Raw genomic sequence first — 12,866 nt, 5'->3', positions numbered from 1 at the left:
AATACTCTTTTTAATGTTATAACCCCTGCCAAATACTCGCACCAGTTTTTGAGCACATATTGATGCTTAATATATTGACAACCCAAGTTTTGATAAACTTTCACTGACAAATGAGGCTATGATAGTTATATTTCATGATTGTTTTTAAAACTGATTTTTTACAAATTTCAAATATTTCTGAAATTATCCAGCCAATCACGAGAAGAGCGATGCTATTGTGCAGTATGTAATTCAGCATTCGATAACCTGATAAAATCACTCAATACATAGAAATACCGATCTACAATATCAATACTATTGTCGATTTGCAAAATATAGATATTTCATAAAAACTTCCTCCTCCGCTCCGGTGATATTAATGAACAAGGAGAATAATAACATTGGCTTACACCAAAGAAGCCGATCCAACTATCACATGGAGGAAATCCGTTGTAATCTATCTAGCTCTTGTTTATTTCTAAAGACAGACTGATCGAACCAAGCAAATCAAGCGAAATCAAGAGAATAATAAATCTTAAAGAAGATTACAGTACTCGCTCAGTTCACACTGCCCTTCGTACTTCAGAATTTTTCCTTCCATTCCGCTGTATCCATATATTGCTGCAGTTGGTACAGGCTTTGTAGCTAACTTCCCTCCAAAAATTCAACAACGTTAAATATTAAGTGTCTGCTTTCGCTATGTACAGTTTCCCTATTCATCATGAAATCAAACAGTTTCCACTGAAACAGGTACGAGCTTTTGACAGCGCTAAACAATTTTGCAACTCATTAACAGAACCACACAATGCAAAACAGCTGGCTGATTGAGCACGCTCCCTCCGCGTGGGTTGATAATTCGGCTACTGCGCCACAGAGACAGTTTATTTTGGCCAAGATGCACTAAGCAAAGGCAATATCAGGCATGTTTAAAACACCCGTGTCGCTTTCAGTTGCCCTCCTCACCTTCCCCCTTTTCTTCCCCTATCATGCACGGGACGCAATCGGAGGGACAATATAACATCGAAATTTCCCTTTTCTAAGAAAAAAATCCCTCAATTTGCAATGATATATGGGTTGGCTCGACTCTGTCACACGATCTCTAATGGAATGGGTTTGCAACACTACATTTGCTCGCACACCGATCGCTACGTTCCCGGCCTTCCTAAATGATGCAACCTCCCCTCACACGGCGCTCAAGCCAAAAGACCCAATCAGCGTCCTCTGCGTGACTGCTTCAACAGCGTCATAGGGAGCGAAACTAACATTGCGTTCAAGCCCCAAGCCCAGCTCGGTCGACGCGGGTTGATATCACTGATCGCACGCTGACCACGTGTATATATTCAATAGTGAGTCTGTCTGTGTTCATAATTATCTGCCGAGTTTAATACTTTGTTGTTCTTGTTTTTTGACAGTCCTATTTTTGCAACTTTATGTAAAATCATTGCTATACAAAAAGCAATGTTTCATGTTATGTCTGTTTAGGAATTTACCCTTCGCTCCTCACGTCGTGAGCAAAAAACTCTTACAGTAAACGCCACGAAAACTGTCCAGTCAAGGTCGAAGCTTCCCCTTGCCTCCTCTACACCCCTGGCCCTCCAGGGTTGCCACACTTCTAAGCTACTCGGTCGACACCTCTCGCTTTGTACGTATGCGGCCGATTGCGTCTTCGATGGCGTATTGTGTACGGAATATTTGATTTTGCATTCATTATGAATGACATTGAGGAGCAACGCCTTACGTGCGGTACAATAGCATGTGGAAGTGATGGTACTGTACGCACCTGGCGAACGGGCATTTAAAAACAAAGTAAGGTAATAATTCGAAAAGTTTATAAGTTTTTTAAGAAATCTTGCATATAACGAAGAAGCAAAGAAGAACATCAACTTTGCACAAGTACAAGAACTGACGGCGGAAGCATGTGGGGTTTCTGAAAAGTCTGTAGAACGTATCGACATAATGTTCTTTCCGTTAAGTACAATTTTCTACCATTTTTTTCGGAATTATTATTTAAACTTGAAATTGTTGCTTATTGGCAACACTGTACGTGAATGGCGTGACCTTGAATGGACAGTTTTCGTGGCGTTTACTATAGTAGAGTGCAACACACATATCTTTGCCGTTGCGCAGATACCAATTTTCGTTTCGTCTCCCTCTCTCTTAGCATCACGCGTTCTACGCTGCTCGCCAACCTTAGACATTGTTGCCATATTGTCATTCCATTCCTGGACACACTCGCGCAAACATAATTGAAAACAATTGAATAGCGCTCCAGCTCGCGGTTCACACCGTTCGGCAGGGACGGTAATGTGGCAATAAATCATGACGAAGTGGTTGCTTCTTTTATGCAGTACATGTTCATTGGCTAGCTAGTAACTAGTGTTGCCAACTGTAATAATGAAGCACTATTTCTGTCACGGAAGGAGAAAGGCAGGTAAAGTGACGGTGAGTTTTGTTGGATTGGAAGCACCATATTTTTAATTTATACTAAGTATTTGACCGGTTTAACGTGTATTGCGTGTGTGTATGTGAAAGTGTGTGTTTGTTAATGAACGTTAAATTCCATAATGCCTCCAGTTCTGTCAAAGTTGAAATCAAAAACCTTGCATAGCTTTGATGGGTGACAAGTTCATAGCATAAAAAAAGCCGCGCAGCTTATCATCTAGTGGCACTATATGTACTTTTTATTGTTGTGGAAGCCGGCATCGTTTGTAAATGTACAACAAAGGAAACCGACTCTCGCCGATCACAGAGAGACAATAATACAGGCTGAGCATAAAGTCTTTCCCTGATTATGAATATTACATGTTGAAACTTTACGTTGCGCCTCAGTTACAGGAATTTCAACCAAGGGTAGTGTTTCAACAAGATGGTGCACCGCCACACTGGGAGTTAACTGTTCGGCAGTTCTTGCATGACACCTTTCCAGACAGATGGATCGGTAGAGACGGTCCCATATCATGGCCACCGCGTTCGCAGGACATAACCCCTCTTGACTTTTTTTTATGGGTTTACGTTAAGGACACAGTGTTTAGTTCACCAGTTCCTGATATGCAAACTCTTCAGACACGAATACGAGATGCTATAGAGACGGTGACGGAAGAGGTGTTGGCAAAGACACGGAGAAAAATTGAGTATCGCCTAGACGTTCTAAGGGCAACAAAGGGAGCACATGTCAAAGTGTACTGATAACAAAACATTATGAGTTAAGCTACCATTTCCAACAAACCGCATATCTGTATCTAGCATAGTTCTTTAGCAATAAAAGTTTGTAATCAGGGAAAGACTTTATGCTCACCCTGTATACTGCTTGAGGAGGAGTGTTGTGGTCAACTTGTCGCCGTTTCACACGTTCGCATGTTATTAGTTCTCAAAACAGTGATAGTGTCGGTCGTGTATTATCTGTCGTTGCAGTTCCGTACCAGTGTAGACGGGTTTTGGGAGTGAACAGTTAGAACGCCACCAGTGGAAAATGGAAAATAATGGAATGGAAAATAATAAATTGTATATTTTGTTTGAAATCACTCAAATAAGGAATAACTATGAAAAGTCGTCTTTGCAGCATTTTTGGTAATTTTGCGTATGTGTTAGTCCATATTTTGCGAATTCTTAGTTCATATGTATGTACGGTCACGGACACTTCTGGGTTGTAACGACTCTATTGAAGAAGCACTCACGCAAGCCATCCATGGCTGACCACCAAGCGCCTTGTGACTAGACAACCCAAACAACATTGTAATTCTGCGGCTTGTATACCAGTCACGGGTATACATTTCTGTAAATTGAGCAGTGATGCCAAAGAGAAATACGAGATGAAGATTGTCGGAAGTAATGTCTGGTGTTCTCGACATGGAATAATACTCGGTCCAAGTTACGTTCCTTTATTTAATGTTTTTTTTTGTAACGAACCTGACGGACTGGGTTTATATTTTCACTCCTTGCATTACACTAAGTTCTATATTTTACAGTTATATTAATGCTTTGAACGAAAATAATACCTAGAACAACATCCAACACACGTTCACGCCACTCTTGTCACACACATACACGTGAAAACGCACACACAAAGCTAAGTTTTAACTTCCAAGTGAATGTCCAAATGACAGTAAACGGAGAAGCATGATGTGCGAAACATGTGATATTTCACAGAAAGAATGCGTCTATTTTTGACATACGTGGTTTCAACTAATAGAGAATGAAACAATTATCAGAAATTAAGATGCATTTGCTTTTTCATATGCTGAGGAAGGAAACAGACTGACTGAAAATAAGAAAATGTTGTGCTATTGATAGTGTGTTGGTTAGCGTGCAGAGCTATCATCAGCGAGGCCTGGGTTCGATCCCCACCATGGGCAAATATTTTTTTATTATTTTCTTGCAGTGAACAAGTTTATTATATTGTTTTCTAGGCATTTTAACGAAAGGATACACATCAAATTTAATATTTTATTCTGTCCTTTCATTCTTCTAATAGGTTCTCTATCACAAGGGATATAGAATTCTCTATCTTGGCGAAGGATATTTTCTCAATAGTTCCGTAGCTACGATTCTCCAGTCCCTTCCACCCACTTATTTATTTACTTTCTTCATATCTACTCACGAAATACCATGAATCTAACGAAAACACACAGATATAGTTAGAACAAGAAACACACCTCGCATCGAAGGTTCCAGGTTTGAGTTCTGGATTTATTGCGAGGGTGGATTATTCCTGTGTGTCTATTTATCATCTTCGTTTAAAAAACATTCCTCACTATTCCCGTGATTAACGTATGGAGAGACCAAAGCTACTCAAATAACAAAAGTACAGAAAACGCAAGACACACCTGGCTACGCATGTTATACCTTGGGAATTAGCAATCTGAAAATAAACTTTCGTTTGTTGTTGTTCTAGGTATTATTTTCGTTCAAAGCATTAATATAACTGTAAAATATAGAACTTAGTGTAATGCAAGGAGTGAAAATATAAACCCAGTCCGTCAGGTTCGTTACCAAACAACATTAAATAAAGGAACGTAACTTGGACCGAGTATTATTCCATGTCGAGAACACGAGACATTACTTCCGACAATCTTCATCTCGTATTTCTCTTTGGCATCACTGCTCAATTTACAGAAATGTATACCCGTGACTGGTATACAAGCCGCAGAATTACAATGTTGTTTGGGTTGTCTAGTCACAAGGCGCTTGGTGGTCAGCCATGGATGGCTTGCGTGAGTGCTTCTTCAATAGAGTCGTTACAACCCAGAAGTGTCCGTGACTGTACCTACATACAAAGCCACTTGTTAGTACATATTAATCCTAGTTCTGGTATAAAGCATGACGTTTAAAACTCAACGTTAAATTGACCTTAATTCTCTAATTTTCTTGTTGTACGTAACAGCTGTGCATCGGCGCACTGCAGTGATTTTTCTATCTGCTCCATTAGCAACACTGCTTCTTGAGTTGTGACGCGCATCGCACGGCAGAAATATATGTGTTGGGCTTTAATCACCAGTTGTGACAAACAAAACTTCCTGTATATATATATATATTCAGGGTGTTTCTAAAGGTCGTTTACAATGCTTGGGAGGTGATTCCTCACACGAAAACAAGCAAAACGTGCGAGTTCCATTTTTACGACTGAGGCTTCGTTTCCGAAATAGGAGCCTCGCAAAAGGTGACAAAGTGAACGTCACACCTAACTGGGACGAATATTATCACAGATAGAGAGGCGGTTCCAAGGAAATCATCAAGGAATCGTATGTGCTCAGTCCGGAAGTCACTATGAAAAGTTCACTGCACGCATGCGCAATGGAGTCCTCAAAGGAATTGGGGATTTCCAGCAAGAACAATGCATGGAAAGGGTATGTAACGCAGCAAGAAGGACCGTGACAATGAGAAATGAGTTAAAGACAACACATCCAGACCTCAAACATCAAAACATGAGCACGGAACACAAAATCCGAAAAGTTGAGCACGGTTGCATACCCCAGTTATACGCGTGGAATGAACGAATCTTGTCATGTGGTATACAAGAGAGACATTACTCCACCAGGAGGAGGGAAAGAAAAACACAATATCAGATGATTGCGACAAAGTGTATTTTTACACGCGACAACTACGTAATATCCCCCCACCTCCCAAGCGTTGTAAACGACCTTTAGAAACACCCTGTGTGTGTGTGTGTGTGTGTGTGTGTATATATATATATAAATGTATATTTGGTTGTAGCTTTTCAGCTATACACCAGTTACATTTGTTTTACATTTCATAATACAATATTTTCTCTCACAATATAGTTGGTAAGTACATATATAATTTTCTTAGTTGGGTTCCTCAAAAGTGTTGATAAGGCGTATGCCCCATTATATCCTGCTTCTTTTAGATCTCTTAAGAAATAATCACGCGTAGTTACATTAAGACGACATTCAAATATAATATGATCAGGTGTTCCTTCAGTTGCACCACACTGACAGATTGGGGTTTGTATAATCTTTCTAGTGTACAAGTCTTTAGGGGCTAGGGTGTAATTTAGTCGACATCTAAGAAGGCTTGTTAAAGAATTTCTTGAAAGATTTATATTTTGTACCAAGGTTCTTTAGGTATACGTGGTTGAATTGATTAGTAATTTACAAACTTAAATACACACATCGATATTGTTCTAGATAGTTCCATTAGTGCTCATGGGGTCATATCGTAACTCTAAGATTTTGTCTTTTTTGACGCGGTTAATGCCTTGCTTCCAGTTTCCCTTGCGGTGAAGCCTGGCGAGATCTGGAACCCCCAGCCACATGCGTCCCGGGCTCACCTCTCTGAGTCCATTTACCTCTGACGCAGTCTAGGTGATCGATCGTCAAATGTTGACGCAAGGCTTGAATGAGCAGAGAGTAATTCCATTCAGCTCGTCCGGCGACAGCAAATGGTCCGGGGGGTTTACGGATTTATGTGCCCTGTATGGCTCGGGCGCCGGTAAACAGCAATTTCACTCCCCTCTCCTCACTTTCATTCCGCTTTCCATTATTCGCCGATGAACAAGCTAATAATAAAATCAAGCGTGAATCGCTTAGCTGCGGCAAGCATCGCTTGTTGCTTTCTCCACGTACCTGTGGAGCGTGTACGAGGGCGTGTCGGAAAGTTCTGTAGCATACTAGAGGGACCTTCAACTAGGAAGGCGGCAAGCGCGCGAAAATTAAACCAATTGACGGTCGAAGCCTGTTGTCAAAACTTCTTCCCAACTGTTTATCATCCATGGTTGTATGATAATGACTATTTTAACACATTGTTTTTAGCTTTTTGAGAAGAACGGACCTCTTCCGTTGTTTCTGAGGTGTAGGTCCCTTTCCAACCTTGCACTTTTAACACTTCTCAAGAGGCTCTTTACACCCTTCTTTAAACATTAAAGCAAGGGTTTTCCTCGTATACTTTGAAGGCGCACCCAAAAATTTTAACACATTCATTCATTCTCCCTGTTTATTCCGAGGGATGGGGGAAAGAGGAAGAAGGGCCCCGTAGTTCTTGGTGGCAGCTGACTTGACCAGACTGCTGACGTCACTTCCCGTGAGGTTCGGCTTCACGAAGCGCAGTTGTTCTCCAATGGTATGACAGAATGCTCAACCGACTTCCACAAAGTGAGCGAAAGCAGACGCGACGATGGTGTCTGTCTGTCTGTCCATGCAAACTACCAGAGCTATAATGAATTGATATGACTACCCAGTTATGGCTCAGCGCATGGTAAATAAACTTGATCGGCCGTGAGAGACAAAAAAATGATCAATATCTAGGAAACTAAAAAATGTGAAGATGTAAAAATTTCCACAAATGAAGACCTTGTAAATACTAGTTTAACGGAATGTAAATTATTTCCATTGACCTGTCTGTCTGTCCGTCTGGGCCAAACAACTGAAAAGCGGCAAACGATACGTTTTCAATGCTTTGATATCTCCGAAACTATTCAAGCTCCTACGTGTGTATATAGGAAATTTGGCGAGCTGAGGGAACTGTGAGTTAATCTTGAGTTAATATCCATCTTCTCGATCAGGCTGTCCGTTTGGCTGCTGTACATATGGATTTCTCTGAAACCACTAAAGATTTAGCGGTCCTGGATTCGAAACCCGGGTGAGACATGGATGTTTGTTTGTCGTTAATTAGAAAATTGAGAATTAAGTAAAAATATATATGTGAAAAACAGAGAAAGAGATTGATGGAGAAAACAGCCATTTTTTATTAAGTCGATAGGGCGTCTGACTGCCACGTTGGAGATCTGGGTTCGATTCCGAGGGTTCATGATCTAAGGTCGGAATTTCTCCCGTCTTGTCCCTGCATAAAGCAGCTCTGTGGTTCACTCAGCCTCAAATGAAGGGGTACCTGAGGCAATCCTGTGGGGTAAAGGCTGTCGGTGCTGACCCCATCACATCTAAAATGGCCTAGATCGAGAAAAAAAAAATATATATATATAGGCCTACCCCAACATCATGATACAGTGCTGTATGCACGAGGAACTTTACCTACCCAAACTTACCTTGCCATAATATGATGCTCTTTTTTATTGGAGAAACTACTGTACGCTGTGTAGATGAAATAGATGATCAAAGCAACGTTTAAGACCACTTTATACACAGATTGGCTAATCGGGACTAGACCTACAATTTAAAGCGGGATCCTAACGGCTATGTCTCCACAACCGATACCAGGTGAAGGCACATAGATAATGGATGAATATAATTCCTGTCGACAATACTTTCAACTTCCCTTGTGAAGGGTGGATCACTTCATGTATAAGTTTCGAAAATTACTGAAAACTCATACGACATAAAATTTGAAATGCAATTGAAATCAATTTTAGTGCCACTATTTTCGTTCTGTTTATTTTTAAAATAATGTTCCATTATCGAGTTTGTTATTCGGTAGAACAAACACCATTCGTGCATTCGGTTAACCGATAAATAAACAAGCACTGTTTGTGTATGTAATTGCAATAAGCTAATTATACTCCCATCTCAGTTGGAGAAATACACCACAGAGGAATCATGAAACAGCGCCACCAGACATCCCTATCTTACAAATATTTTCTATCAGTTTCGAGAGAGTTCATTTTCATGCGTACAGCTATCTACTAATCACCAGTCCTCCCAAAATTACCATATCTAGGGTGTCCGAGAAATATCCTTACCCCTATATTATATTATACATACTACATATTACCCCTATTTTTATATATATTGATGCGTTGACTGGTATAAGTTACTTAAACTACGGGGAGCGTATTTACAAACCCTATAGTGCTGCAGAACCAGAGGTATATAACACTTTCTTATTGGCTGTGTGCACCGGAAGTGTTTATGTTCCGTGTCCATTGTTCCTTGCTTCTTCATTTATAGCAAAAGTATGGAAAAATTAGACTTGTGATTATATAGTAATAAAGTTTGTAAACATTGTCGAAATTATGTTAAGAAATATACGTTTATATAATAAAATATAATATTTAAAATGCTATACGTTGGATATACATAATTTTCTGAATAGTCATTGGTAGTTACAATGTTTGCACTGAAGTGACTTTAAATAGAAAAATCATTCACTTCAAGAAGAGTTCTGAAAAATACTAAATTAATTCCAAAACATTAATTTAAGTAATTTTGCTAAAAAATTAACCTTAGTGTAAATGGGTTTCTTATCTTGTTGGGATGGATATCTGAAATCTACACTGTTAATTTGAACCCTGCCATCTAGCGTTAACTTGAAGGAACGCTGCATCAACTTCCGGATTGGCAGCCAATCAGAAGCCAAATATCGCTGGAGGTTCTGCAGTACTATAGGGTTTGTAAATACGCCTACGGGGATCGTGACTGTGAACGTTTTAGGGGTCAGATGGTAGAGCTAGGTTACGTGTTGTGGTCCCCATTCAATCTCGCTGACAGGCTTCTGGCAGAGAGTGGAATGATTTCAAGGGATGTAGACGACGTACATCTTACCTCTCGGCCAAGCGGTTGAGTGTAGGCGACAGAGCACGGAGTCCTGAGTTCGACGGCCCACGGTCTTCTTGCCCGTGGCTGGCGACGAAGCACAAGCTGGTCTTGGAGAGGTAGCCCTCGAGAAGGTTATTCGAACGACGGTCCGACCTACGGCTGCGACTTACAAGCCGTGGTACCAAAGATGGCCAACTCGCATGTGTGTCAGCGGTTGCCTTGGCGCTAGCTACCGTTCGGTCTCTCGAGCCGGGCCTGAGACCTGATAGAGTGAATAGGTCTTCGCCTGGTAGCTGGTAAACTCTTTGAGCTTCTGCTGAATTCTGAGGTGCGACTAACTCCCGAATTCTAGTGCCTAGCTCTTTTAATCTGCTGGCAAATACTTCCTAGCTGCATGGTCAGCACTTCCATATTTGCCAGCCGATGACGGGTTTGAACCCGGTAGTATCGAAGAATGCCGTGTCTCCTAACGTCATGTGTTTCCGCTATTTGTGGAATGTTACCTTGTGTTGTAAGTTGTCGCTTGACCGAGCACTGATGTCTGGAGAGAGATTTTACCTTTTTTACAGTCTCTCCCTTGAATCGTTCCACAATATATATAACGTTTATTTATTGTAACATGTATTTATCTATTTACATTATAACATACTTGAGCGAACAATATTAAAAGAAAGACAAGTTACAATGACAACAAAATTTCCGGCCTCCATGGCAGAGTGGATAGCACAGAACGTTAAGACGCCAGGGGTTCCTGGTTCGAATCCCGGCCTGGGCTTGGGTGTTCTCTGTTAGTGTCCTTTCATCAGGTTAATCATTATCATCACTCATCCTCATCTTCGTGATTAGTCAAAAGTGGCAGAAATGCTAAGTGAAATAAACCAAATCAGTGATGAAAAACAATGTAAAAATTTAAATTATGGTGATTCAGTCCATGTCTGCATACATAAACTTTCTAATAATATTTAACCCCTAAAGGCATGATCGTCCTCGGGCTTGGTTAGTTCACTATCAATTGTCCTGTGAGTATAAAGCGAATATAAAGTTGAAACTTAAAGAATTCAAGCAAATTTGCACCATGATACATGCAAGTAGGGGTGCGGTGACTTCTCGAACATGCTGTATAAAGAGAGAAATGAGTTAGGGTTCCGTAAGCAAATTTAAAATCTTTCACTTCTCTTAAAAGTATTGTCATTTGCAATTTCCATTTTCCGTGCCAACTGTATAATTCTGATCTACTCATAATTTTAATATTGTTTTCAGACGATTGGTGGAGAGGCTAGACAATATGAAGAAGAACTCAATGGGGAATGGAACCAATCAGTGCATTTTGTGTGGAGACCACTTTGGGATGCTCAGCTCCTCTCAGCTCATCTGCAACGACTGCAAAAAGGTAGGTGGCCTTTCGTTAACCTTTATATTCAGAATTCTTTGCATGTTGTGTTCTAGCTTTAAAAATATCCATAATGTCCTAGAAACACTAGATTGAGAGAAAATTATAAAAAGAAACGTTGAGAAGTAATTCAAAGAAGGGAGGAGAGACATTAATAGAAAAGTATATTAAGGAAAGTACATGATAGGAAGAGAGTAATAGTGAGAAAGCAGAGAATGAAAATTAGTACAAAACGATAGGAATACCTATTATAATGTATATAATGAAAAAATAGGGAAACAACAGAAAAGAACGAAGTTGGATATGAACTAAAAAGGGAAAATGTAAAGTATAAACGAAAATAAAAAGTAATCATTACGTAGAGGAGAAATTTGAGCTTAAAAATATGAAATATGTCCTAAAAGTAAGTGACGTAAGCTCATTGTAATCACACGGAGGCAAATTCTACATTCTACAAACACTACTACTAATCAGTGTGTCGATAATTTATGGACAATAATACCTGGAGCTATGCATCATTGTGTACAGGAGAGAATTCTGTGAACAACTCAGAATATCAGAACGAATAGGCAATTTATATCCCGCAAGCGAAAGAAATATGAGAATATGTATGATGGCCCATATGAGATTCTCTATATAAAAAAAAGAATCTTCAGGCAAGTAGAATGTTGAAAATATGCCGTCTGGTCGTTGAGTTTCATTGGATATGTTGTCTCTCTGATCTACTTAATGGTTCATGCAGTGGCGTGCCCAGAATTTTCGAAATATAGGTAAATAATACAGAGCAGACTACTAAAAAGTAAGACATAATAGTCTGCTCTGTATTTACCTATATTTTCTAGCATTTAATGTTATTTCTTTCAAAGATTCTGTACCGAAGGGGGTGTTATAACGCCCACCAGCCCCCTCTTGAGCACGCTACTGGACTCATGTGCAGTGGTAAGGTAACGGAATTATAATTACAACTCACCATAAACGCTACTCAAGCTTTCTTCATTCGTATATCGCGCCACACGGAGACATCACTTCGACACTAACGTCATCTATGATTAACTTTTTCAAGCAAAACAGAACAACTTTGAGCTCCTTTGATTACAAGGTTATAAACGACATGGAAACGTTGTGGGGATTGAAGTTTCTTTCGAGTCCGCTGCTTTACGGCGAGAAATGTTAGAATCCGAACAGTCAAAGAGCCTGCCACCGAAGCTATATTGGTACAGCGGGAGGTTAAATCAGTTTATCCTGCGAATATGAACGAAGATGCGGTGCTCGGATAAACACGGGCGAATTTATTGCTCCCGTAGAACTTCGCAATTGAAGAAGCGAGCGAGAAAAAAAATCATGACCAGATCAGATGAAGATTTGCGGCAAGTCGTAAAAGGCCTGGAAACGAAGGTTAAGTTCTTTGGGAAGGAGCGAAGCTCTCCAAAATTCACACGAATTCAATGTTTTTACGACTCTGCGCGAATTTCCATTAATATTCCCGAACGGTGTCGTTACATTCAACCCAGACCGGAGAAGCGGAGACTGTAAATCGGAAAATTTCAGTCGGT

At 40.2% G+C, this 12,866-nt stretch overlaps 1 protein-coding gene across 3 annotated transcripts in view; it reads left to right on the top strand.

Annotated features, from left to right (window-relative positions):
* The window catches only part of Rph (Rabphilin), a 282,167-nt gene that overhangs the window by 225,644 nt on the left and 43,657 nt on the right, over positions 1-12,866 (top strand). For all 3 annotated transcript variants that reach the window (XM_083128583.1, XM_083128582.1, XM_083128581.1), the window contains one exon: positions 11,184-11,313. In XM_083128583.1, coding sequence (XP_082984709.1) covers positions 11,184-11,313 — 130 coding nt within the window. The remainder of the gene's footprint in view (positions 1-11,183; positions 11,314-12,866) is intronic.

This window comes from Lepisma saccharinum, chromosome 9, assembly GCF_977018435.1.
Source record: "Lepisma saccharinum chromosome 9, izLepSacc3.1, whole genome shotgun sequence".
Taxonomy (NCBI): domain Eukaryota; kingdom Metazoa; phylum Arthropoda; class Insecta; order Zygentoma; family Lepismatidae; genus Lepisma; species Lepisma saccharinum.
The sequence above is the reverse complement of the archived record's forward strand: the minus strand, read 5'-3'. Positions and strand labels throughout refer to the sequence as shown.